The following is a 27,784-nucleotide window of genomic DNA, read 5'->3' as shown; positions in this document are numbered from 1 at the left end:
AGAATTCCATGAAAATAGTCTTAGGAAGAGAGAGGAATGAACTTCAGGAAGGAACAATAATGAAACAGCTATTTGGAAGCAGGGTTCATCTCCCAGTTTTTACATTTAAATAAAAGACTGTTGAATCAACAATCTTTTTGGCATTAGATACATAATTTTATTAACCAATGGCATAAATCTTAATGGATCATCAAAACTGACTCCCAATATCTCACATGATTACTTTGAAATCTTATGAGATACTTAGTGATCTTGTAAGACTCTGTTCATTTAAAAAAATAGATTTTTTAACTCGAGGATCCACAAGTACTAATTCCAGTTGTTAGAAGCACCCTGCTGTTTAGCACATTCTCCTTTACTATTAAATAGACTTTCCTTTTGGTGCCGTTTCTAGATCTCAACAGTAGCAACATGCTTACACTACCCAGGAAAACAGGAGTGCTTTTTTAAAAAAAAAAATCAGGATGGCTGGCATTAACAATAAATGCCCAACTGCAAAGTCTGCACATGATCTTGTCTGCATTTCCTTCAACCGCTCCTTGGCTACAGCTACTGCATGCTCAGTCTCTCCCAATCGCTTACAAAGGGTTTCCTAGCTCCAGTGAGTTCTCCACCATCCGGCCAACCACAAAGGCTTGTACAATTTGGCTTCCCGCTCATCTGGAGAGGCACTTGTGTGCAGGTACACTACTAAATAAAGGATTTAACCAGGATGACCATGTGATCAATGCCACAGGCTACGTCCACCACCTCACCTGGCACTGTCACCTGAAGAAGGAAAAGAAAAATTAAAATCCACTTGCAGACATCTTTTTTCCCTGCCTTACAGCAAATACCAAGACTATCTTTTTTTTTCTTTTTAGCAGGCTCACTCACTGTCCTCCCAGGCCAGGAATGGCAAAAGCTGGAAAGCTGCAAATGTGCCTAGCAAAAAGCACTGTGTTCCAGTAGTCTCAGGGCCCCTAATGTGGACCGCCCGCTTCTATTCCGGGTGATCCAGCAGAAGCTCATGGAGTTCATCTAGATCAGTCACCACCACCCCAAAACCAGGTCCAGCACCCTGCACCTTATCCTTCCAGACTGGATGCCATATGATTTTTCAAGGGCAGATTTTGATTGCCAAAATAGTGAACTTGGGGAGCCTCAATGCACCGGATCCATACACCCCTGGGTAAAAGCTGCCAGGCTGTTCTGTTCGCCGGCTGCCAAACAGAACCGGATATCTTTCCTGCATGAACAAATTCCCTGTATAGTCTTCAGTTGCTGGAATGTATAAGGAGGATTATAATGTTATTCACATGCCTGTTCCTGCGCCTAGCAAAAGTTTCCAGTTGCTCAGTGTGAAAAGTAGAATGCAGGCCCAAAAAAGCCTCTGGTTTAGCCATGCCAGAATTTTATAGCTACTTTTTTTTGTAAAAAAAAAGTTCCATTAGCTTGGCAGGTTGACATCTACAGTAGTTACTACTAGCGATGTTGTATACTATTAGGGCTGTGCACGCTTTGGAAACAACTAAGAAAAGTGCTTTTGAAATTTGCGCCAGACGGCACCTGTCTTAATTTTAAGAAGCAGATTTCATAAACCCAGCCATCGGCAGCAATATTTTTATTATTATTTCAACCTCATGAACAAGGCTGCAAAAGACGGGGCTGCTTTAGAAAGAGCAGAGAGGTGCTGTGTTTCCCTGAGGTCCAAACCACTCCTGAATTATTTTTGAAATGTGCATGTCACTAAGTATATACCGAGGGCGTTAAACCAGTTGGAGCGTTTTGGACTTCCATTCCCCCACACTCACTCTCTCCACCAATATGAATGGGATCTAGCACTGGTATAAGGTACCCTTTGCTCAACACTTGAGTCCAGAAACCTGAAAGCAAATTTCTACGTTTCTCCAGCTTTGCAGAGCTTTGTAGTTGTTTGAAACCAATAAAGCTTTCTAATAAGGACCGCAAATAGCAAAAACCACATTAGCAAAAAAAAAAAAGTATATGCTGAGTTGGTAAGCAAGCTACAATTAATCAAAAGCAGGAGCATCCAAATTTGTCTCCTGGAGCTCAGGAGGCTGGAATACAGACATTATTTGCTGACCTGACATTTTTATTTAGGCTGCTGCTGCCGCCCAATCCTACAGTTGCAGCGAAATCCTTTTTTTAAAAGCAAATATTCTTGAAAAGACTCTGGAGTGAGACTCTGTCCAAGGTCTGAACGAATGCCCCCCCCCACCCTGTTGGGATTGTGAAGGGACCTGAAGACTAAGCTCTTCATCCAAGTCTTTGATGGGGAGGAGTTTAGCTTCCTTTTAACCTAGATTATTTTGTTTCCACTGTCTCTTTTTTTCTACAAACTCTACCTTTCTTTGTTTGTTTGTTTGTTTTAGTTTGTTTTTCAAATTTTAAATCATTGGTAAACCACCCAGAGGTCCTGGGAGCCAGGCAGCGTATACATTTAAATAAACATCAGCTTTGACAAAATGACCATCAGTCAATTGCAACAGGCAGCCATATTTGGAAGAGCCTACATCCTGTGATGATGCCTTTTCCACCACCAAAAACAAGGCAGGCACCACCTGCCTATCCCAGGTCCTCAGAAAGCACTCGATAAGATGGGTAAAAATGCCAGGTCCAGACTAAACGTCAGGCTGACTATGCAATGACTCATAACAATGACATTTCTTACCCTCCAAGGAAAGTACTGGTCTTCCATCCTGCCAATTCCCAAGCATCCTCGCACATTTTTGCCCCATATAAAGAGTTCTCCATGGTCTGCAAACCAATAGAAAAAGAAAAAAAATCAAATATCACTCAAGGTTTCGTAGACTTTCAGGTATATGGAAATCAGTCACCTTAGTTCAGGGGTCTTGAAACTTGGCCCTTTTATGACTTGCGGACTTCAACTCCCAGAATTCCTCAGCAAGCATGCCTGGCTGAGGAATTCTGGGAGTTGAAGTCCACAAGTCATAAAAGGACCAAGTTTCAAGACCCCTGCCTTAGTTGATGGCTTCAGATATTCCTCCATTGTTTCATGTAATTAAAAATGAACCCTGGGGCCCTCTCACTCTACGATGCCCACTAATTAAAATGGAGCTATAGAGGGATTGGTTAAGCATGCCTGAGGAGATATCTCGAAGAATTCAAATAGAACAGGTACGAAAAGCAACCACGAGTAAAATTTGGGAAAGATGTGGAAGCTTTGTACCAGGAAAGGGATATTCACGTCAGAATCCTGCTCTTCAGGTCAAGGAGAAACATATGAATGTAAGAAAATGAGGCTTGCCTTATGGAATATTTTGGAATGGAACATGGAAAGTTGGGCTGGTTGTTGAATATAATTCATATGTGGAGTCCTTGGTACTCTCTGAACATGGTTGTTTGCTTGCAGACATTTTATTACCCAAATAGATATTATCATCAGTGCTAGGGAGTGTAAGGATTTATATACATTAACGTATCCTGTCAATGTTGGTTGGGCTGTAGTTTTCTCTTTAGTAGTTTCTTGATTAGGGTATTATTTTCTGCTTGTTTGTGTCTGGTGTTTATCCCTACTTATGTGGATGTTGACAACTAGAGAAGATGTATTCTGGGTTTTTTATTTCCTTAGTTGTTTTTTTATTGTCTCTTTTGAATGGTGTGTGAATGTGTTTACTGAATGCATCTACCGATGGCTTTGTCTGAATGCCAACTTTCAGGAAATCCTTAGCAATTGTGAATTTGGTTTGGTCTAGGATGCTCACATGTGATTATTATGGTATATAATGGAAATAAACTAAGATCAATACTGAGCAGGGATTAAGTCAGAGCTGTATGCTGTGTTCTTTTGATGGGTTAACGTATATACGGATACAGCTATAAGGAGTGTTTATGATGAAAAAGGCCAAAAGCATCACTTTTTATGCAGACATTTTCACTTCTTTCCTATTTCCATATATTTCCTTTCCTATTTCTTCCAAGATGGGTTAATTCTAAAGATATTATTGTTGACATCTTGAAATTGGTTAACCTCAGCAATTTCACAAGTGTGAACTTCACGATGGCTGGGAAATTCTGAAAATTGAAATTCATATATCTATTGGTTAACATTCTACGATGACACAACAGCTCAACCAATGGGATATTTGGATCACAGACCATGATTCAAATATGGACTGGAGTCAGGCACCTGAACCCAACGCTGACAGATAATTAAGGTTTACAGCAAAAATGGAATCAAATGGATTACTACAAGATAGTTTGGGATCAGTACTGGACACTTACGCAAAACACTATAATTTACAGAAGACGGGAAAAAATCAACTCCAGATTTGGGAACAAAGAGAGAATTTTAAAAGTTTACAGATACCTAAAAGACAATCCCTTACAATAGATTGAAATAATTCTCACTAAAGAGGCTTTTTTCCCTAAACAAATGTATTTACACTTTCGCTCCAAGATACTTACTAGTGATTGCCGCAAACTGGTTTAATCCACAACGGATCCGGTCCACGCAAATGTCAGGGTTGAAGTCTGACAAGCCAAAAAGGGAAGGTGGGATCATCTCAGGAATGGCTGTTTCCATAACATTTGGTCCTTTCCCAAGAATTCCATAGCCCCACACAAAAACATGGCCTTCCTCTAGATTATTAGATACAAAAATAGGTAAGATAACAACATCTGGCTTCAGACAAGACACTAGTCTATACAGAAACGGTGTTAGATGGGCAGGCCATGATTCAGTGTTGCAGAAATCCCACCTTTGCGTTAACACAAAAAAAGGATGTGTCACCCTCATGGGGTAAACAAGATAAGAATCACAACCAGAATTAGCTAATACTATTTTACTGTAAAGTTATGCTGACAGAATTTTGCAAGTCTGAAATAGAATCTTGCCCCCCCCCCCCCCCGCATCTACTTTACAGCCTGAGAAGCTAGGGAGGGTCTTTGCTGAGTTTCTAGCCCCACCTGCTACCCAGTTACAGGCTATGCTGTTTCTTAACTGACCATCCCCTTGGCCAGGGATAGGCAACCTCGGCTCTTTTATGACTCATGGACTTCAACTCCTAGAATTCCTGAGTCAGCATAGCTGACTCAGGAATTCTGGGAGTTGAAGTCCATGAGTCATAAAAGAGCCGAGGTTGCCTACCCCTGCCCTTGGCAGTATTTCTTTATCACATGCCATTATAGCACAACATATGAACACTTGGGCTACACATGAGATCTTTCTCAGGGATTGCATGGCAACAACTCAACCGACTTCACAATTTGGGAAAACTGAACTTGCCCAGGATATAACGTATTTTTCAGACCATAAGACGCACCTGACCATAAGACGCACCCAGTTTTTAGAGCAGGAAAACAAGAAAAAAAATATTCTGAACCAAATAGTACCGGTATACTAGGAAGGAAGGAGGGGAGAGAGAGAAGGAAGGAAGGAAGGAGGGAGGGTGGGAGGAAGGAAGAGAGAGATAGAGAGAAGAAAGAAAGAAAGAAAGAAAGAAAGAAAGAAAGAAAGAAAGAAAGGAAGGAAGGAAGGAAGGAAGGAAGGAAGGAAGGAAGGAAGGAAGGAAGGAAGGAAGGAAAAGAAAAAGAAAAGAAAAAGAAAGAAAGAAAGAAAGAAAGAGAAAGAAAAAGAAAGAAAAAGAAAGAAAGAAAGAAAAAGAAGAAAGGAGGAAGAAGGGAGGGAGGAGGGAGGGAGCAAGGAAGACAGAGAGAGAGAGAGAGAGAGAAAGAAGGAAGGAAGGAAGGAAGGAAGGAAGGAAGGCAGGAAGGGAGGGAGGGAGGGAGGGAGGGAGAAGGAAGAGAAAGGAAAAAAGAAAGAAAGAAGAAAGAAAGAAAGAAAGAAAGAAAGAAAGGAAGGAAGGAAGGAAGGAAGGAAGGAAGGAAAAGAAAAAGAAAAGAAAAAGAAAGAAAGAAAGAAAGAAAGAAAGAGAAAGAAAAAGAAAGAAAGAAAGAAAAAGAAGAAAGGAGGAAGAAAGAAAGGAGGGAGGAGGGAGGGAGCAAGGAAGACAGAGAGAGAGAGAGAGAGAGAAAGAAGGAAGGAAGGAAGGAAGGAAGGAAGGAAGGAAGGAAGGAAGGAAGGAAGGAAGGAAGGCAGGAAGGGAGGGAGGGAGGGAGGGAGGGAGAAGGAAGAGAAAGGAAAAAAGAAAGAAAGAAGAAAGAAAGAAAGAAAGAAAGAAAGAAAGAAAGAAAGAAAGAAAAAGAAAGAAAGATAGAAAGATAGAAAGAAAGAAAGAAAGAAAGAAAGAAAGAAAGAAAGAAAGAAAGAAAGAAAGAAAGAAAGAAAGAAAGAAAGAAAGGTACCGGTAGTTTCTTTTCCCTGAATAGGTTTTCTAAGAGCAATTTCAAACAATTAGCAGTATTATCTTGCAAATGGGAAATCACTTCCAATAAACTTCGCAAAGAAACCTGCAGGAACAACTCTTCACGGTTTGCTGGGGCAAGTCGCCTATGAGGTTTAGTTTAGCAAAAACTATTTCTTTAACAGCGAGGTAAAAGAAAGAAAATGTGCGCGCGCAGGGAGGGGGAGGCAGTCAGAAGGCATGGCAGGCACATCCGTATTTCCTCCCCTGCCGACCAATCACAGGGGTGGGGCGGAGAATTCCACGTTTTCATTCAATCACATCTCTCCAATGGAGCTGATGGACTGCGTTGACTGAATGGGAGACAAGTGTTTTCGCTTACCTTCGGACCATAAGACGCACCTCGTTTTTCCACCCACTTTTGGGAGGGGAAAAGTGCGTCTTATGGTCTGAAAAATACGGTAAGTTGCCTCTATTTATCTTGTTTTCCCATTTGGCTTTTCTACTTTCCCTGTTCCCTCAAAGCTGTCAGCTAGAAATTGTTATCAAGAAAAACAAAAGGATTGTGGGAACCCTTCCACAATGAAGTTGCCTCCTAATGAGCACCAACCATCAAGACTTAGTATTTACCAATACAATTTATAGTTATAGTTTATAGTTTATTTGATTTATATACCGCCCTTCTCCTTGGTAGGACTCAGGGCGGTTCACAGGGCATATATAAAAAACAAAAAACACTATACAAAAATTAAAAAAGAATTAAACCCTTGCCCAATAAAACAGTAGTACAGATTAAAAACAATTAAAAAACCCATAATCCCCATCAGGCCAGACCAGCTAATTCGAACAGATGGGTCTTCAGGCCCCGACGGAAAGTTCGAAGGTCTGGTGCCATCCGGAGCTCCACCGGCAATTGATTCCATAAAGCCGGGGCCCCCACAGAGAAGGCCCTCCCCCTGGGGGCCACCAGTCGACATTCCCTGACTGGCGGCACCCTGAGGAGGCCCTCTCTGTGGGAACGCACAGGGCGGAGGGGAGTCGATGCCGGCAGCAGGTGGTCCCTGAGGTAACCCGGACCCATGCCATGTAGGGCCTTAAAGATCGTAACCAACACCTTGAACCTCACCCGAAAGACAACTGGTAACCAATGCAGCTCGCGGAGCAAAGGTGTAACATGGGAGTACCGGGAAACTCCCAAGACAACTCTCGCGGCCGCATTCTGTACCAGTTGGAGCCTCCGAGTGGTCTTCAAGGGAAGCCCCATGTAGAGAGCATTACAGTAGTCAAGGCGAGAGGTCACGAGCGCATGAGTGACTGTACACAGGGCATCCCGGTTTAGATAGGGCCGCAACTGGCGCACCAGGCGAACCTGGGCGAAAGCCCCCCTAGTCACGGCCACTATATGCTCTTCCAAAGTAAGCCGCGAATCTAGAAGGACTCCCAAGTTGCGAGCCCTATCCACGGGGGGTAAGAGCTCACCCCCCATAGAAAGAGATGGAACATTTGGAATGTCCCGGGATGCCGGAATGCACAGCCACTCAGTCTTGTCAGGGTTGAGCTGAAGTCTGTTCCTCCCCATCCAGACCCGAACCGCCTCCAGGCAACGGGACATCACGGCGAGGGCATCACTGGGGTGGTTTGGGGTCGAAAAGAAAAGTTGGGTATCATCGGCATACTGATGATACCCAACTCCAAAACCACGAATGATCTCACCCAGCGGTTTCATATAGATGTTGAACAGGAGAGGCGAGAGAACCGACCCCTGAGGAACTCCACAAACGAGAGACCTAGGGGCCGATCTCTGCCCCCCTGCCAACACCGACTCCGAGCGTCCCAGGAGATAGGAGGAGAACCACTGAAGAACTGTGCCTCCCACTCCCAATCCCCTGAGACGCCGCAGCAAGATACCATGGTCGATGGTATCGAAAGCCGCTGAGAGGTCTAATAGGACTAGGATAGAGGAATGTCCCCTATCCCGCGCCCTCCAGAGATCATTCACCAGAGCGACCAATGCCGTCTCCGTGCTGTACCCGGGCCTGAAACCCGATTGGTAGGGGTCCAGATAATCCGCTTCATCCAGGACCAGAGGGAGCTGATGCGCCACCACACTCTCAACAACCTTCGCAAGAAAGCGAAGGTTGGAGACTGGACGAAAGTTGTTCAAAACGGCTGGGTCCAGGACAGGCTTCTTGAGGAGAGGTCTCACCACCGCCTCCTTCAAGACGGCGGGGAAATAACCCTCACTCAAAGAAGCAGATATAACCGCCTGGAGCCAGCCTCGTGTCCTCTCCCTAGCTGCATAAACCAGCCAGGAAGGGCACGGGTCCAACAAACATGTGGAGGAGCTCAGCCTCCCCATAATCCTGTCCACTTCATCAGGGGTCACAGAATCAAACTCTTCCCAGATAACATTGACAAGACCGCCCGTGTCCTGATCGCCTGACTCTGCCCAGCTGGAGTCCAAACCGGTCCGAATCCGAGCGATTTTATCCGACAGATGATGACTAAATTCCTCGGCACGACCTTGCAAGGGATCCTCCCTCACCTCCTGATTGAGAAGTGAGCGAGTCACCCTAAACAAGGCGGCCGGGCGATTATCTGCGGACGCGATGAGGGTGGAGAAGTAATTACACCTCGCCACCCTCATCGCTGCGAGATAAGACCTAATATAGGTTCTTAACCGCAATCGGTCGGGTTCGGATCGGCTAGACCTCCAGCAGCTCTCTAGGCCCCGTTTCCGGCGCTTCATCTCCCGGAGCTCCGCGGAAAACCATGGAGCTCGCTGGGATCTGCGCCGGGTCAGGGGCCGCAAGGGTACAACCCGGTCAAGTGCCTCAGTGGCTGCCCTTCCCCAGGCTTCCACTAAGGCATCAGCCGAGCTGTGAGCAGTGGAGGCAGGTGGGGACCCCAGCGCCGCTTGGAATCTGACAGGATCCATTAAGCGTCTGGGGCGGTACCATCTAATTGGCTCCGTACCCCCACGGCGGGGGGTGGCAAAGCGGAAGACCAGCCGCAGGAGATGATGATCGGTCCATGACAGGGGCATAATAAATGGAGAGCCCCCACCTAGATCATCCAACCACCGTCTAGATAAAAAAATCAGGTCAAGGGTGTGGCCTCCCTCATGAGTTGGCTCTGAAATTACTTGCGTCAGGTCCATGGCCGCCATGGAAGCCATGAACTCCCGAGCTAGCTCAGATGAACCTCCCAGGGATGGTAGATTGAAGTCTCCCAAAACTATAAGTTTGGGAAACTCAACCACCAAACCCGAGAGGATATCGAGCAGCTCGGGCAGGGCTGCCGCTGTGAGACTAGGCGAAATGTACACCAGCAGCAAGCCCAACTGCGCCCCAGGACCAAATCTCATGAAGAGAGACTCACACCCGACTATCTGAGAAACGGTGGCCTCCCGCGGACATAAGGTCTCCCTAATGGTAACCGCCACTCCCCCACCCCTACCTTGAGCTCGTGGCCGGTGTAGCACCCGGAAACCTGGTGGGCAGAGGTCAACCAAAGGGACCCCACCCTCTGGGCCCAACCAAGTCTCCGTGATGCAAGCCAGGTCCGCATGCTCACCCTCAACTAGATCCCTAACGAGGGGAGCTTTATTAACCACGGACCTGGCATTCAGGTACACCAGCCGGAGCTCAGGAGGCTGCACATCCCCGCTCCCGGGACCTCGGGGAAGAACCAGAGGGTCAGAGCGCCTCACCGCTTGAAGACAGCGGAGACGGCCCTCCCGGTAACGATATGGCCCCCTGTCTATCCGCCTGCTGCCTTTCCCCGTCGTGGGAATTGGTAGTCCCACGACCCGCTCAAGAGCCCCAGATGTACCCACAACCCGCTCTCCACGAACGCCGTCAGACCCAGGCCTGGCCTGCAACAAAGTTGTTTGGCTACCCCCCACCGCCAAACAACCACTACCCCCCACCCCCCTCCCCAACCCCCTAAAAAATTTAGCTAAAAAATTAACCAGGGGCCTCTTATTAGGTTTATATCGCAAGCCCCTGGCCTTTCCCGGCCATCCCTCAGGGTCCCAACAATTGGGCCCCTCATCGAGATTAGGGAAAGAAAAGAAGGCGGGACGCACCCAGGAGAGGGGGGCACCCCTGAGGGCGAGCAAGTCCGTGTCGGAATATTGATGCATCCAGTCAGCGAGTCCAGAGAGGGCAGTCCAATGATTGAAACCAACAGGAGGATCAAAGGAAAGGAGTGGGACATTTGGGCCATCCACCAACCACTGCCACTTGATTGGATGCTCCCAGGGGCACACCACAACCCGTCCTCTCACAACGGGACGCGAGTCTGCCTCCGGGGATGGTCCAAAATGCCCACCCTGGGTGGGGCAGCACCCACAGAGCTCCCACCTCTATGGGGCTGCCGATGAAAAACAGGCCACTCTCCCACTGTGGCCTGTACCCAGGTCCGTCCCAGTCCAAAGGGGGAAAGAAAGAGGCAAATGGAAAGTTAATAAATAAGATAATAAATAAGTTAATAAATAAGTTGGCCGTCCGTTGTATCGCCATCGTTGTCATAAATGTCGTTGCTGCTGCCATCATCTCAAGCAGCCAAAACCAACGAATCGCTGTCGCCATGGTCGTCCTCTCCACCGCCCAAAGCAGCCCGAGGACGCCGCCGCCATCGCCACTTCCATCGTCAGCAATAACTCAGGACCCGCACAAGGGCAGCCCCATCAGTAGAATAACAAGCAGCTGTCTTCTCCGCCGCCAAACGGCCCGAAGACGCCGCAGCTGCCAACAAGACGGCACAAGCAGGTCCAACAGAAAATGTCTCCACCGCCGCCGCCGTATTACTTAGTATTGTTCATTTCTGTCGGTTTGGTTTGGTTTAATTCCAAGTATATTTATGCCCTGGCTTTGATTGTCGTTTCTCAACCTCAGCAATTTCAAGAGTGTTGAACTTCATGATGGCTGGGAAATTCTGGAAATTGAAATCCATGTATCTAAAAATTGCTGAGGTTGAAAAAGACTGACTTACGATTGTTTTAAGCCATTTTTAGGACCATGGTCCCCAAAGCAGCCCACAAACCAGAGGAGTCGGCTAACGTAAGCAACATGCATGATACTTTGCAAAAATGCTTTGAACCACAAGCAGAAAATCAATCTTATGAAAAGTAGTCTTTCGCTCCCAGCCAGCACAGTCCATACTAAAAGACTGCAACTTACAATATTGTTCACTTCTATCTTGTTCTGGTTTAGGGGTAAAAAATGACCAAGAGGCTCACCAGTTAAGATGGCATTGCCAGTTCCACCACAGGAAGCTTCCTTCACTTTCCCAACACTGAAGGGCAAATGTCTGGGCGCATTGACCTACAATGAGCAGAAATTTGGAATGTGACATGGCTGTTATTTTAAGACTTTCACAAAAAGAGCTTTATGTACTGGTCAATGACCATGAATAAACTGTATTGAACTGAACTGAACGAAGAGCATTACAGTCTCTTTTACAAAAACAAATCCAAAGTTTAACAAGTTTGACATCCATGAAATTTCATTTACACACACATACACACACACCAAGGTTGAGCACTGTGTCATCCAGAGCGCTGCAAAAAATGCAGTCCAGGTATAGGTCATCCTCGACTTACACCCACCATTGAGCCCAACAGTCTGTCGCTAAGCGAGACAGTTGTGTCCCGTTTCATGACCTTTTTTTGCCACAATTGTTAAGTAAATCACTGCAGTTGTTAAGTGAATCATGCAGTTGTTAAGCGAATCTGGCTTCCCCCACTGACTTTGCTTGTCAGATGCTGGCTGGGAAGGTCACAAATGGTGATCCCCTGACCTTGAGATGCTGCAACTATCATAAATACATGCCTGCTACAAGTCCCCCAATTTTGATCATGTGACTGCAGGGATGCTGCAACAGTTGGGTGAGGATTGGTTGTAAATCATTTTTCAGTGCTGTTCTAACTTCAAATTGTGCTAAATTAATGGTTGTAAGTTGAGGACTACCTGTATACAGCCCACCAGCTCTTTATTTCAGCCTGGGGCAGAGCAATATGTGTCCACCATAAGGATGTCACTTCAAGCATCTCCAGAACTAGACATCTCTGATTTCTTTTGACTATGCCTCCAGCCTCATGGATCATTGATCTTTGCCGGATGCCTGGAAAGTTATGCTGTGCCTAATATCGCTCCTTCCGGCGCGATCTAAAAACGTATCTATTTGAGCAGTCTGACCTGGTCTGATGGGTTAGGGTTGGGGTTTTTAATACATCTTAATTATTGTTTTAACCTTGGGCATTTATTTAATTTGCTTTTAACTTTTGTATCCTGTTTTTGTATTTATTGCCCTGTACACCGCCCTGAGTCCTTCGGGAGAAGGGCGGTATAAAAATGTAATAAATAAATAAATAAATAAATAAATAATATGGACCTCTGCTTTATGGAGCATTAGCACTTAGCAATAGCAATAGACTTATATACCGCTTCACAGTGCTTTACAGCCCTCTCTAAGTGGTTTACAGAGTCAGCATATAGCCCCCAACAATCTGGGTCCTCATTTTACCGACCTCAGAAGGATGGAAGGCTGAGTCAATCTTGAGCCAGTCAGGATCAAACTCCTGGCTGTGAACATAGTCAGGCTGCAATACTGCATTCTAACCATTGCGCCACCACGGCTCCTCAATTAGGATTGAAGTCCTCATTCTGGCTAACGCAGAAATGCAGAATGTGAGCCACTAACTCGCAAATGCCTTGGGTAAATTGAAAAATGACGAACATATTCCTTACTTTAATTAATGCAATTCTAACTACCCCGGCATTTCAATGAAATTAAATTTCATTTTTTTTCCCCCGTTCCCACCAATCTCTCAGTTTTAGCCAAGGCCTAGTTCTGGAAAAGGAGACCTTAGCATGCTACCCAGAGGACGAGCACATGCGTGGTCCCCTCAAAAACTCTAACCAGTAGCCAATCCAGCCTCCTTTTTCCATTGCACAAAAGGCAAGCCAGATTGTGCAAGTAGCAACCATTCGAACCTGGGTTGTCTCAGTAATAGAAGTCAGCTGAAGATATTCCGAGTTTCCCCAGCCAAAGAGCTCGCCAGTCTCAGACACAGCCAGGCAAGAATCTCCATAGGTTGCGACCTGTGTAATGCGGACACCAGCAATGTCCCCACCCAGTTTTGTGGGTACACTCATTATGTCGTAATGACCTAAACCTAGTTGGGAGGGAAAGAGAAGGAAAGCCACTGCGTTATATACAGACTAATAGCAAATCAACCAGTTAATAATTATATTCAGGTAGTCCTCGGCTTATGACCACAATCGAGCCCCAAATTTCCACTGCTAGGCAAGACAATCGCTAAATGAGTTTTGTCCCATTTTACCACCTTTCCTGCCTTGCTTGTTAAGTGAATCACTGCAGCTGTTAAGTGAGTAACACAGCTGTTAATTAAATCTGGCTTCCCCACTGGCTTTGCTTCTCAGAAGGTCACAAAAGATGACCACAGGACCCCGGGTCACCGCAACCGTCATAAATATGAGCCAGTTGCCAAGCATCTGAATTTTGATCACATGACCCCGGGCATGCTGCCACGGTCACAGATGTGAAAAACGGCCATAAGTCACTTTTTTCAGTGCCACTGCAACTTTGAATGGTCACTAAACAAAGGGTGGTAAATGGAGGACTACGTTTACTGCTGTTCAAGCATATAGAACTCCGTCCTGCCAGCTTCATCTTCACAGCAATCCTGCAAAGTAGGCTACTTTTTTTACATTTTACCCCACCTTTTTTCATATACAACTCAAGGTAGCGAACACATCCATACCCCTCCCTTCTCCTATTACCCCCCACAACAACAAACATATGAGGTGAGCTGTGCTGAGAAAGTATGACTGATTCAAAGTTGCCCAGCTGGGTTTTTCATGCCTAAGGCAGGACTTGAACTCACATGTCTCCTGGCTTTCTAGGATAGCACCTTAACCATTGGACAAACGGGCTCTTTCCAAGTTGAGCAATCTGGGCTAATCTTTGTAACCTTCTCATTGGTTTTCATCCAGCATGACCAGTCCCATGCCTCATGAGCTGGCACGGGGGGCATAAGCTGATTTGCAATAGAATTGAACGGTGTGGTCCGCAAAATCAAGATGGCGGCAACGAAGACAAAAAAATAGGCAGAGCTTTGATGTGAACTTTGCAGGCACCGTCTTGATTTTTTTTACAGAACATGAACAAACAAGAGAGAGGCAAATGCATGCATAATGCATCAACTATTCAGGGCTTTAGATTGTAGATTCATTATAATGGCTTTATTCAAGTTACTGTTATATAATGTATTCCTGGAATTAATGAAGCAACACTTCATTAATTATGTTGTTTTAATTTCTAAGATCACCCAAAACGATTAAGGACTCTTTGCAGATCATCTCATAAGCTACGTGTGCATCCATCTTTGTACGCATGCACATGAACCCGTGCTACAACTTAAAGCATAGTTATTGTACGTAATATTTATAACCATAACCTTGCCTTGATAAATAATGCTTAGTGCAAAATTAATGGATTGAATTAAGTTATGAAAATCATCACAATATTGTTAGCCTCCTATAGAATCTAATGTAGATTGATCTTAATCATCAGAAGGAAGGCTAATGAGACAGAGACAGAGGCTCTTCTGTGAGCCACAGTTTGATCACCTCTGGTCTATTTCCTCCACGACTCTAAAAATAGCCTTCCTTAAGGTAAAGGGAAAGGTTTCTCCTGTCCAGTTGTCTCCAACGTTAGGGGGCGGTACTCATTTCTGTTTCTTAGCCAAGGGAGACAGCGTTGTCCAAAGACATTTCCATGGTCATGTGGCCAGTATGACTATACCCCGAGGCGCAGAGAACAGTTACCTTTCCCATCAAATTGTTACCTATTTATCTACTCACATTTGCAGACTTTCAAACTGCTAAGTGGGCAAGAGCTGAGCCAAGGATGGGAGCTCATCCCGTCACTTTGTGCTCGGGTCTCAAATCCAGCTGATAGTCTCAATGTCTTTTACAACTGAGCCACTGTGCCCCCTCCCAATCTTCCTTAATGTATTTATTCTGCAAGCCAGAATTGGGGTAGCCGCTTCTATGCCTTTCATTCACTTTATATAATAGCACCCTTCAGTCTCCCAAAATAACTTGCTCAATAGGTACAAAACAGCTGTACCTATTCAGAGTAAAAATCAACGATGCCCCCGTCTCCATTTCTATGGTTGGGAGCAGGTTCAAAAAAACCTGTTAGCAGTGTAACAATCAGGTTGGATCATTCTTTCCACACTTGGTGGCAGTGTCATAAAGCTCAACAATTTTGGAAAATGATTTATCACAGAATGAAACAATGATTAAATAGCAACTTTTCCATTCACTTTCGTGCGAGCTCTTTTTCTGTTGAACGTTAATAGGCTTAGATTTCTACAAAGTCTGCAGAACTGGTACTATACCTTGACAGCTGCTAGAATACTTTGCTTTTAACTTGAAATTATATATAATTTCTTTTTAGATGAATAGCAGAGTAAGCTTTAAGAGTAGGTACTACTGTCAAAAAAAACTTCCTTATTTGATATTTGGGTTAATTCATTCTGGAAACCATCTATGGAATATAAATTCTGCACATGGAATTGCACCATATACAAAATTCGGGCCTCTCTCAACATAAGGCTATTAGATTTTGCTTGACATGGTATATCAGATTGGATCAATTGCTATTGTTTATTCTGGTTGAAAGTTCTTACCATATATTGGCTGCCTTTTCTATGACTGAGTTGATTTTAACAAGTGCAAAACTGATATAAAATAACCTTTTTATGTAGATTTAACCTGATTTGAAAAAATCTTATTCAATTTTATACAGCTTGCAAATCTCTCTTTGTATTTCTTTCTTGTTCCTTTTTCTTTGTTTTCCTGGTTGTCTTATTCAATCAAATTATTAAATCAAAATTAAATTAAATTGCTGGCATAATCCATTTCAGACACTTTACCTGTCTGGCCATCAGCTCCCCAACCACAAGAATAGACATCTCCTTTCTCAGTCCGGAAGAGGCTATGATCCTGCCCACAGGCAACCTTTAGGCAAAATAAAAAATGAAGATTTATTGAAAAACTTAGGATTTAAAAGCTATGCTTGCTGCTCAAACAAACTCTACTTTGACTCAAAGTTAAATAGATATGAGGAGGAAACCAGGATTAAAACAACCTTCCCTATCCAGATATTTCTATTATAACTTGGCATATACAGGTGGGTCCTCAATTCACAATTGGTCCCTTAGTGACAAGTTGAAATAATGACAAAGCTACTTACAACCTGTATTCAAAATTTTGACAGCCCTCCTGGCAGCCACATGATCACATTTTGGGTGCTCACAAAAGCCCATGTTTATGGCTGTCTGCATTATACGGTCACTTTTTGGCTGGAAAGTAGCATTTAAATAAATAAATAAATAAATCTTTACACCGGTCTTTACACCGCTTTTGGACCGTTTTAGCGGCGGTGATGACGCTTTCAGACCACCTTTTCTATCTTGACCTGCTTACCCTTCTGCCTTCAATATTTACATTTATTAACTCTTTGCCTACCTCCCCCTCTCCCCTTGGATTTGGTCGGGCCTGGGTACCAGCCACGGTGGGAGAGTGGCTGACTTTTACATCTGCAGCCCCATAGAGGTGGGAGCTCTATGGGGCAGGCCTACCCAGAGTATATCTTTGACCACCCCCAGGAACAGAGTTGCAACCTGCCGTGAGAGGGTGGGGGTGGCCTGTTTACTGGGGCACCCAACTGAGTGGCAGTGCAGTTGGGTGTGGATCCAGATATTTTCTTTTCCGGCCTTCGACCCTCCTATGGACATGATCATCCTTGGGACTGCCTATCCTGGACTTGCTGGACCAACATGCTACAATACACTAGCACGGACTTGCTCGCCCTCAGGGGTGCCCCCCTCTCCTGGGTGCGACCCGCCTTTTTATATCCTCCTAACCTCGATGAAGGGCCCGAGTGTTGGGACCCTGAGAGATGGCTGGGTAGGGGCAGGGGCCGTCAACACAAACTTAATAAGAGGCCCCTGATTATTTTTTTTTTATCAAAATTTTTTAGGGGGTTGGGGAGAGGGGTGGGAGAGGGGGGTTGTCTGGCTATGGGGGGTGGCCAATCAACCATAGTTCAGGCCAGACTTGGGTCTGACCGCGCGGGGGGAGAACGGGGTGTCGTTGACTCCGGGGCTCATGAGCGGGTCGTGGGACTACCAATTCCCACGACGGGGAATGGCAGCAGGCGGATAGACAGGGGGCCGTATCGCTACCGGGAGGGCCGTCTCCGCTACTTGCAAGCGGTGAGGCGCTCCGACCCTCTGCTCCTTCCCCGAGGTCCTGGGAGCGAGGATGTGCAGCCTCCTGAGCTCCGGCTGGTGTACCTGAATGCCAGGTCCGTGGTTAACAAAGCTCCCCTCGTCAGGGATTTAGTTGAGGGTGAGCATGCGGACCTGGCTTGCATCACGGAGACTTGGTTGGGCCCAGAGGGTGGGGTCCCTTTGGTTGACCTCTGCCCACCAGGCTTCCGGGTGCTACACCGGCCACGAGCTCATGGTAGGGGTGGGGGAGTGGCGGTCACTATTAGGGAGACCTTATGTCCGCGGGAGACCACCGTTTCTCAGATAGTCGGGTGTGAGTCTCTCTTGGTGAGATTTGGTTCTGGGGCGCAGTTGGGCTTGCTGCTGGTGTACATTTCGCCTAGTCGCGCAGCGGCAGCCCTGCCTGAGCTGCTTGATATCCTCTCGGGGTTGGTGGTTGAGTTTCCCAAACTTATAGTTTTGGGAGACTTCAATCTACCATCCCTGGGAGGTTCATCTGAGCTAGCTCGGGAGTTCATGGCTTCCATGACGGCCATGGACCTGACGCAAGTAATTTCTGAACCAACTCATGAGGGAGGCCACACCCTTGACCTGATTTTTTTATCTAGACGGTGGTTGGATGATCTTGGTGGGGGCTCTCCATTTATTATGCCCCTGTCATGGACCGATCATCATCTCCTGCGGCTGGTCTTCCGCTTTGCCACCCCCCGCCGTGGGGGTACGGAGCCAATTAGATGGTACCGCCCCAGACGCCTAATGGATCCTGATAGATTCCAAGCGGCGCTGGGGTCCCCACCTGCCTCCATTGCTCACAGCTCGGCGGATGCCTTAGTGGAAGCCTGGGAAAGGGCAGCCACTGAGGCACTTGACCGGGTTGTACCCTTGCGGCCCCTGACCCGGCGCAGATCCCAGCGAGCTCCATGGTTCTCCGCGGAGCTCCGGGAGATGAAGCGTCGGAAACGGGGCCTAGAGAGCCGTTGGAGGTCTAGCCGATCCGAACCCGACCGGTTGCGGTCAAGAACCTATATTAGGTCTTATCTCGCAGCGATGAGGGTGGCGAGGTGTAATTACTTCTCCACCCTCATCGCGTCCGCAGATAATCGCCCGGCCGCCCTGTTTAGGGTGACTCGCTCACTTCTTAATCAGGAGGTGAGGGAGGATCCCTTGCAGGGTCGTGCCGAGGAATTTAGTCAACATCTGTCGGATAAAATCGCTCGGATTCGGACCGGTCTGGACTCCAACTGGGCAGAGTCAGGCGATCAGGACACGGGCGGTCTTGTCAATGTTACCTGGGAAGAGTTTGATTCTGTGACCCCTGATGAAGTGGACAGGATTATGGGGAGGCTGAGCTCCTCCACATGTTTGTTGGACCCGTGCCCTTCCTGGCTGGTTTATGCAGCCAGGGAGAGGACACGAGGCTGGCTCCAGGCGGTTATATCTGCTTCCTTGAGTGAGGGTTATTTCCCCACCGTCTTGAAGGAGGCGGTGGTGAGACCTCTCCTCAAGAAGCCTGCCTTGGACCCAGCTGGATTGAACAACTTTCGTCCAGTCTCCAACCTTCGCTTTCTTGCGAAGGTTGTTGAGAGTGTGGTGGCGCATCAGCTCCCTCTGGTCCTGGATGAAGCGGATTTTCTGGACCCCTACCAATCGGGTTTCAGGCCCGGGTACAGCACGGAGACGGCATTGGTCGCTCTGGTGAATGATCTCTGGAGGGCGCGGGACAGGGGATATTCCTCTGTCCTTGTCCTATTAGACCTCTCGGCGGCTTTCAATACCATCGACCATGGTATCTTGCTGCGGCGTCTCAGGGAATTGGGAGTGGGAGGCACAGTTCTTCAGTGGTTCTCCTCCTATCTCCTGGGACGCTCGCAGTCGGTGTTGGCAGGGGGGCAGAGATCGGCCCCTAGGTCTCTCGTTTGTGGAGTTCCTCAGGGGTCGGTTCTCTCGCCTCTCCTGTTCAACATCTACATGAAACCGCTGGGTGAGATCATTCGTGGTTTTGGAGTTGGGTATCATCAATATGCCGATGATACCCAACTTTTCTTTTCGACCCCAAACCACCCCAGTGATGCCCTCGCTGTGATGTCCCGTTGCCTGGAGGCGGTTCGGGTCTGGATGGGGAGGAACAGACTTCAACTCAACCCTGACAAGACTGAGTGGCTGTGCATTCCGGCATCCCGGGACATTCAAAATGTTCCATCTCTTTCTATGGGGGGTGAGCTCTTACCCCCCGTGGATAGGGCTCGCAACTTGGGAGTCCTCCTAGATTCACGGCTAACCCTGGAAGACCATATAGTGGCCGTGACTAGGGGGGCTTTCGCCCAGGTTCGCCTGGTGCACCAGTTGCGGCCCTATCTGGACCGGGATGCCCTGTGCACGGTCACACACGCGCTCGTGACCTCTCGCCTTGACTACTGTAATGCTCTCTACATGGGGCTTCCCTTGAAGACCACTCGGAGGCTCCAACTGGTGCAGAATGCGGCCGCGAGAGTTGTCTTGGGAGTTTCCCGGTACTCCCATGTTACACCTTTGCTCCGCGAGCTGCATTGGCTACCAGTTGTCTTCCGGGTGAGGTTCAAGGTCTTGGTTATGATCTTCAAGTCCTTACATGGCATGGGTCCGGGTTACCTCAGGGACCACCTGCTGCCGGTGTCAACTCCCCTCCGCCCTGTGCGTTCCCACAGAGAGGGCCTCCTCAGGGTGCCTCCGGTCAGAGAATGCCGACTGGTGGCCCCCAGGGGGAGGGCCTTCTCTGTGGGCGCTCCGGCACTTTGGAATCAACTGCCGGTGGAGCTCCGGATGACATCAGACCTCCGAACCTTCCGTCGCGGCCTGAAGACCCATTTATTCGAATTAGCTGGTCTGGCCTGATGGGGGAATATGGGTTTTTAAAATAGTTGTTTTTATTATTGTATTATTGTTTTTATTTGGGCATTGGTTTAATCTTATTTTAACTTTTGTATCGTAATTATATATGCCCTGTGAACCGCCCTGAGTCCCCAGGGAGAAGGGCGGTATATAAATTAAATAAAACCTAAACCTAAACCTAAATAAATAAATAATTTTATTTGTATACCGCCCTTCTCCCGAAGGACTCAGGGCGTTCCCGTTTCTAACAAAGAACATTACAGACAGTAGATTCACTTCAACAACCGTGGTGTTCACCTTTTGACTGCAGGGTTCGCTTAATGACTGCTGCAAAAAAGGTTGTAAAATCGAGCACAGCCATGTGATGACCTGCTTAATGGCCATCATGACTTATGACTGTAATTCTGGGTTCAATTATAGTTGTAGGTCGAGGACTACCTGTAGGTCATGGAGTTCATTACTATAGAATTATTAAAATTTAAAAAATCTTCCACAAGAACCACAATCATATATGACTGGGATGGCACAGAAGCCTAAGGGGGTGGGGGGGGGAAATCAATGAAACCAAGACTTACAAGACTAGAACAAAGAAAAGTTGTGGGGTTGCTAATTTTTACTGGCTGTATTTTCACATTTAAGCTTGTTATGAATTCAACCATTCCCTGCATTCATATAATACAGATACTTCCAAAATAAATGAACCCAAGTTTAATACTAACCAAACTTAGCATGTTGTAATTATACAGTGACTACATTTTTAGCTGAATTGATTAAGCCTATTATGTGAATGAAGCCAGTGTGGGCCATTTTTCTCCTGATCTGGATCCTTCCTGTCATGGACTACAACTCCTATCATCCCCAGGCTGGACAGGGAGGCAATGAATGCTGGGCAGTCAAAATCTTTGTTGGGTGCCGAGCTGAAGAAAGGCAGGAAGATGAGAATATCCAAGCTTTAAGATTCATCCCTTATTTCTCAAAGCTCAGTTGAGAAAAATTCTAGATTGCAGCTTAAAATTAGCTTTGCCTAGAGTAGTCAGTTGCATCCCCTCTAAGGTAATTATGGGCAAAGCTGAAACAAGCAGAATAATAATAATAATAATAATAATAATAATAATAATAATAATAATAATAATAATAATAATAATAATAATAATAATAAAAAGTTGGAAGGAACCTTGGAGGTCATCTAGTCCAACTCCCTGCTCAGGCAGGAAACCTTATACCATTTCAGGCAAATGGCTGTCCAGTCTCTTCTTAAAAACCTCCAGTGTTGGAGCATTCACCACCTCTGGAGGCAGGTTGTTCCACTGGTTAATTGTTCTAACTGTCAGGAAGTTTCTCCTTAGTTCTAGGTTGCTTCTCTCCTTGACTAATTTCGATCCATTGCTTCTTGTCCTGCTTTCAGGTGCTTTGGAGAATAGCTTGACTCCCTCTTCTTTGTGGTAGCCCCTGAGATATTGGAACACTGCTATCATGTCACCCCTCACCCTTCTCTTCATTAAACTACACATACCCAATTCCAGCATATATGTTTTAGCCTCCAGTCCCCTAATCATCTTTGTTGCTCTTCTCTGCACTCTTTCTAGAGTCTCGACATCTTTTTTACATCGTGGTGACCAAAACTGGATGCAGTATTCCAGGTGTGGCCTTACCAAAGCATTGTAAAGTGGTATTAGTACTTCACTTGATCTTGATTCTATCCCTCTGTTAATGCAGCCTAGCACTGTGTTGGCTTTTTTGGCAGCTGCAGCACACTGCTGGCTCATATTGAAGTGATTGTCTACTAAGACTCCGAGATCCCTCTCACAGTTACTACTATTGAGCAAGGTACCACCTATACTATACCTGTGCATTTGATGGAATCCCAACCAAAACTAAGCAAAAACACCATATTTTTCAACCTTTTTTCATTTTGGCATCTTTTTTATGCAAATTCTGAAATCTCTTTTCTTTGGGGTTTTGAAATTAAGCCAAAGAACACATGAAATTTGACTATAGTCTGCATGCTAAACTAGACTGGTCCCTAGTCTGATTCAGTATGTTACAGTTTCCTCTTCAAAGACATACACAAAAGCTGATGCAGCGCAAAAGAACATTTTCCTTCCAAAAAAAAAAAAAACGGATACTGGTTTTCAGACACAACTTACTTGGACCACCCTGTCTTGAAATCCTTGCAGTTTGTTAATGATCTGGCTCTCACTGCATTTTTCCCAGGGGAAAAAAAACATAACAAGAAAGTGAAGCAAGCCATCAAGAAGGTGAACAGCTGAAACTTTTAAAAATGCAATTGGGGCAAATACCAATTACTGACAAAAGTTTCAAAGTGCTCCTATTTAGCTTCCCACATTTTACAAAGCACATTCCTAACTCCGCATGCGGGCATTTTTAATATTTGAAACTATGATATGGAATCAATCTGTTCTGAGATGTAAAAAATCTCAGCTGAATATTACAGAGCACTCTCGTCAACAGATAAGAGGGGGGAAGGCTTAAGGTAGAATTTTTTCCCCCTTAAAAGTTCCAATAGGAACAAAGTCCTAACATTACATCAATTGTAACGTTAGAACAATTCTTCCTTCATTCCAAGGGCAAGTTCGGAGCTCAGGGAAATCCTGTGGATCCTTTAAAATAGGAATAGAGATCTGACCCCTCAGGTGTTGCTAAGTAACATTTACTGCATCCTTCATCGTTAGTGGTGCCTGTGGGACCTGGTGGGAGATGTCATGAAGCAATAACTAGGAGGGAGAGCCAAAGTCAGCACATCATGCTCTTTTTGCCCATTAACTTCTGATGTCAACATTCTAGAAAGCAAAGTACCAACTATGGAACTTGAATCAGGATTTCAGTTAAAACAAAGTCAATCACACACCTCCTAGCCCTACTTAAGAGATACACTTTCAGCAAGAACTATTATATGGAACTAAATAAGTTCTCTTACCTGTATATTTCACCTTCAATCACTTTTCGGCCACACTGGCCATAAGCGTTGTTGCCCATGCTAAAGACTGAAAGAAAAATTATGAGACACCATCAGGTAAATATTCAATATCCTCCTTAGCTGGAAAAAAAGATGTCTTTTCAGAAAGATCTCTCTGCCCTCAAAATATGGAAAGGGAATATGCAATCATTTTTTCTTTTAAATACTGCCAAGAACAATGTGCATTTAACTGTAAATATGGATTTTCACGCGAAGACATGAGAGTTTGGTTCTGGAAATAGAGATAAGGAAGATGTAAGACAAATACGTTAACCATCCCTTTCCTCCACCACCAGTAAAAGTTTGAGAAAATGGACATCCTAAAAAACAAAAGTCCATAATCAAGGAAGATGTACTGAACACAAAATCGCCACTAGCCAACTTAATTTTTACTCTAAGACTGTCCGAGATTGGATGACACCTAATGCTAAGCCTTTGTTTTTACCATACTGTACAACTTTTAGTTTGGTTTTGGTTCAGCACAATATCAAACCCAGATGATGTGGTTACCAAACTATGGATTACAGTTCACCATGATGCACCAATACAGCCACTTGTTCATGAATCAACACATTTATAATTTTATCCTATCTTTCCTCCAGGAGCTTAAGAGATTTCTCCATAGGTATCCACAAATGAGGAAACCACACGACATCACTGCGTAATGATTTATGGAGTGATGTCAGATATGACACTGCTGATGTAAACTGCACAATTTGTATCATTTTTGACCCAGTGGCATTTTGACATTATCATGGCTGGTAATGGATTGCTATGGGTCTCCCTTTATTTTAGTTCTAGAACAATCCCATGAGATAGGCTGTTTTAGGAAAGAACAATCGGTCCAACATCACCCAGTGAACTGCCACAGCTAAGGATGGGGCTGAACCGGGATCTAGCAGGTCACAGCTCAATACTTAACTACACCATATTGGTCTATTTAAACCGGTACTTTAAAAACCTGACAGGTTTATTTATTTATTTTTACTTATTAATTTTTTTATGCCACACATCTCCCCTATAAGATCACAGTTATGTATTAACTTTCTGACAGTCTTTTTCTAAAAAGTATAAAAGTACCATCAAACCTCCTTCTTCTGTTAACACCAAAGAATGTGCTCTCCCGCAGGACACTTGCAAAACTCTGCTCTGCTGTGGCTTGGCCAATGGCAAAGGAACAGGGCTTGGCTCCAAAACATATTCATAGCCTTTAGCTGAAAAATAAAGAAACAGACAATGTACTGCATGTTTACACAGAGAGTACCTTTAATCTGCTACAGAAGTTACTAACACTCAACAAATGTCACCATAAATGAATTTAAAGTACTTCAAGATGTTCAGTTATTAGCATTCAAACTCTGTGCAATTTATGGTACAACTACTATTATTTGTGGCTAGGCACACAGTCACTACTAGTAATATGTACTTCAAAGGAGGCTTTTCAATGCCCATTTTTTTAAAATCTAAATATTTAAGACCCATGCTAGGTGGGCTGTTCATTGTTAGCATAGTGCTTGTAATAGCAGGCAGAAAGATGTTTCCACAAGACCACTGCCAATGATAATAGGACAATTATTGTCCCCAATCATATACTTTTGAACACACGTTCTATTTGTAGCTACTGCCTATAGAAAGGTTTACTGGGTCATGCCAAATGTTCATTTGGTCCAAATGTAGGATTATCCTGCAACAGGTTTGCCTGACAACTACCCAATGGTTTTCCAGTGCCACGCAAAGATATTTTCCCAATCTCTGAGAATTATAGATGTTAATTTTAAGCCTACAGACTGCTTTTTAACCTGACTTCACCATCTATGTTTATTTTTAATTTTGTATATTTTAACAGTTCTAATTTTTTTCTGGGAAGATGACTAATGGTTGAAATAAATATGTAATAATCCATCAAAAGCATGGTAGTGAAAAAACAAGGATAGCATGCAACATTTTAAACATTAGCAAAGTTTTGCATACTTACATTTATCTTTCCTGCTCCTGTGAAATCCAATCTGAGAATCTTTATTCAGCCCCATGCCCCAGATCTTGTTAAGATCCATTGTTTTGGAGGACAGAAGTGTAAACCCATAGCCACAGGCAGCAGAAGAAATCTTTAAAACAATATATAAGTAGATGTTTAGCCCTAGTTTGATATAAACAAGCATACAATAAAGATGGGGAACCTGTAGCTCTCCACTGTTTTTGGATCACAAGTCCCATCAAAGTCAACAGGCCAATGACCAGGTATAACAAGAGATACATTCTAATAAAATTTTGGGGAAACACAGATTCCACATTTCTAATGTCAAGAAAGGAAAGAAGTCTCTGAATCAGAAAGAAATGAAGAATAGTGTATACCGAAACTTAATCAGGCTCTTATTCAGCAACTCAAAAAGTCAGTTGTTGTTTTTTTCCTTTGCATTTTCAAGGATAGGAATGTTGATTAGAGATGTCAAAAGCCGCCTTGAGTAAAAAGGTAAAAATAACAAAGGTAGGATACAAGTAAATAAATAATAAACTGAATCACTGTCCTTTTAGCAACAACTGTGACAGAGATAGTTGCTGCTTGAAAAATGTGCTTCTGTCCTATAGCTGAATTCATATATTGTTCTGAGAAACTGATGCACAGTGTTCAAGAACTGCAACAGGGAGACCTATGCTAAAATGTGATTCCCTTATATTATATTCATAATGAACAAAGCATGCTTCTTTTGGCCCCTGAAAGATCAGATGTTCATTTAGAGAGAATTGAGGGATTTTAAAGGCTAGATATAAAGGGAACTTCTTCTTTTTGCAAACAAATCTTCTTGCACACATTAATATAATACATGGGATCAGTTTTGCTTGGATACACCTCTTAGCAGGCAATAAAAACAAAGAAAAAAAGAGACTCTGGTGGAATTATAAAATTGTTTCAGTAGGAAGTGAGGGGGGGGGGAAATCTACGAATTAAAATCAAGCTAATTTTAGTATTTAACCTAACATGGTATGACAATTTGCAACACCATACCCAAAGGTTACCTAGCTGGAAAGCTGTTCTAAAAACTGCAGTAACAATACTGAAATATCTTTTAGCACCTAGGTGACCACTATAGCAGCAACATCCTCTGGGATCTCCATTTTTAAAATCAAGCCTAACTCTTGCTGATTTCATGGACACAAAGTACAGAAGTGGTTTGTTTTTGCTTGCTTCTGGGATCTCCTTGTTAATGTCCCTGTCTGACTGGATGTAACAGGCCAGGAAAACAACCTTCGGAAGCAGGAGGGAGAGACATTGCCTAGAGGACCATCATGTAAAAGGTATCTTAGCAAAGAAAATAGACCGGGGTAGCGTCTCAGAAACGACCCTCCCTCATTCTCTGGAGACTAAATATAAAGGAAGGGAGAAGTGACTTTCAAGATACTGTTTATTATTTATTTATTCAATTTATTTGCTGTAACAAAAGTAGTAGTACTCATGTTTTGGTTTCCCAGTTGGACTACCTCAAAGGGCTTACACCTGCTTTCCTGTCACTTCTTAGTGATCACTCATCCCAACCTTTACCAGAGCTGATCTTGGCTGGGGTTTCAGTGGCAACTGAAGTAGGTGCTGCCCCCTCGTTGGGCTCTTCATTCTTGAAAAGACCCAACGCCAAGAAGGCAGGAAGCTTTCCCTCCTCTCTCACCTTCTCCTCCACCTCCAGGCGGTAAGGCGTGGGCTGGATCCGCCTTCGCTTCTTCCCTGCATCCGGGAGGATAAAGGAAGGGATGCCCAGAGCCCCCGTGTAGGTGAAGCCGCAGACGAAGACACGGTCCTTCCTTTTGGCTCGGCCTCCCACATACTGGAAAATGGGGGCGGCCTCGTCAGCGGCTTTGACGTCCCGGATGCTCTTTGGCTTGGCAGCTTTCGCGAAGCCGCGATGCCGTCCTTCAAAGAAGAGCCCGAGGGGAAGGCCAAGGAAGGACCGGGGGCGACTGTGGAGGCAAGGATTCGGCGATGGCACCCCGAGGGAGGCCCGTCCCCTTCTCAGACAGCTCCCAGATAGTCCCCTTGTGCAGAATCCGGGAACGCCAGCAAAGTCCTTGCTTGTGAGTGGCTGAAGGAGCTGCTTCTTGGACCCTACAAATGTCACCCAGATCCTTCTCTGGAAGGCTGTCAGACAGCCAGTAAGCCCCATCCCAGATCCCTTGCCTGGAGAGACCACTTAACCACGTTTCTACTCCCTGAAAAGTATCACCATTTTTGGGATCATGGGCGGCGCCATCTTGTTAACCTTTCACCCTTGGTTTGCTCAGCGCAGGCGCAACTCCTCCCCTCAACGAATAATAATATAGGCAAGAGTCTTGATGAATCGCTAGCCA

General features: G+C 45.1%; 1 protein-coding gene across 1 annotated transcript; it reads right to left on the bottom strand.

Annotated features, from left to right (window-relative positions):
- Window positions 1–69: 69 nt before the first annotated feature.
- Window positions 70–27,688, bottom strand: RCC1L (RCC1 like). The gene is made up of 11 exons (XM_083349399.1): window positions 27,109–27,688; window positions 25,425–25,554; window positions 24,538–24,663; window positions 23,411–23,477; window positions 22,620–22,671; window positions 16,243–16,327; window positions 13,271–13,452; window positions 11,515–11,599; window positions 4,432–4,605; window positions 2,675–2,760; window positions 70–768 (listed from the first exon to the last, which is right to left on the bottom strand). The coding sequence occupies exons 1-11, from the start codon at window positions 27,598–27,600 to the stop codon at window positions 691–693; spliced, it is 1,557 nt and encodes a 518-aa protein (XP_083205525.1). The 5' UTR covers window positions 27,601–27,688; the 3' UTR covers window positions 70–690.
- Between the last annotated feature and the right edge of the window lie 96 nt (window positions 27,689–27,784).

The sequence above is a fragment of the Vipera ursinii genome, assembly GCF_947247035.1.
Source record: "Vipera ursinii genome assembly, chromosome: 1".
NCBI lineage: Eukaryota > Metazoa > Chordata > Lepidosauria > Squamata > Viperidae > Vipera > Vipera ursinii.
This window is presented reverse-complemented; position numbering and strand designations above follow the sequence as displayed.

Excerpts from the sequence above, each read along its gene's own strand:
- RCC1L (XM_083349399.1), bottom strand. The coding sequence starts at position 27,600 with ATGGGGCTTACTGGCTGTCTGACAGCCTTCCAGAGAAGGATCTGGGTG. Across the intron at positions 25,555-27,108 it reads GCCTGGAGGTGGAGGAGAAG|ATTTCTTCTGCTGCCTGTGG; the intron begins GTGAGAGAGGAG and ends ATTGTTTTAAAG. Across the intron at positions 769-2,674 it reads ACCAGTACTTTCCTTGGAGG|GTGACAGTGCCAGGTGAGGT; the intron begins GTAAGAAATGTC and ends TTCCTTCTTCAG.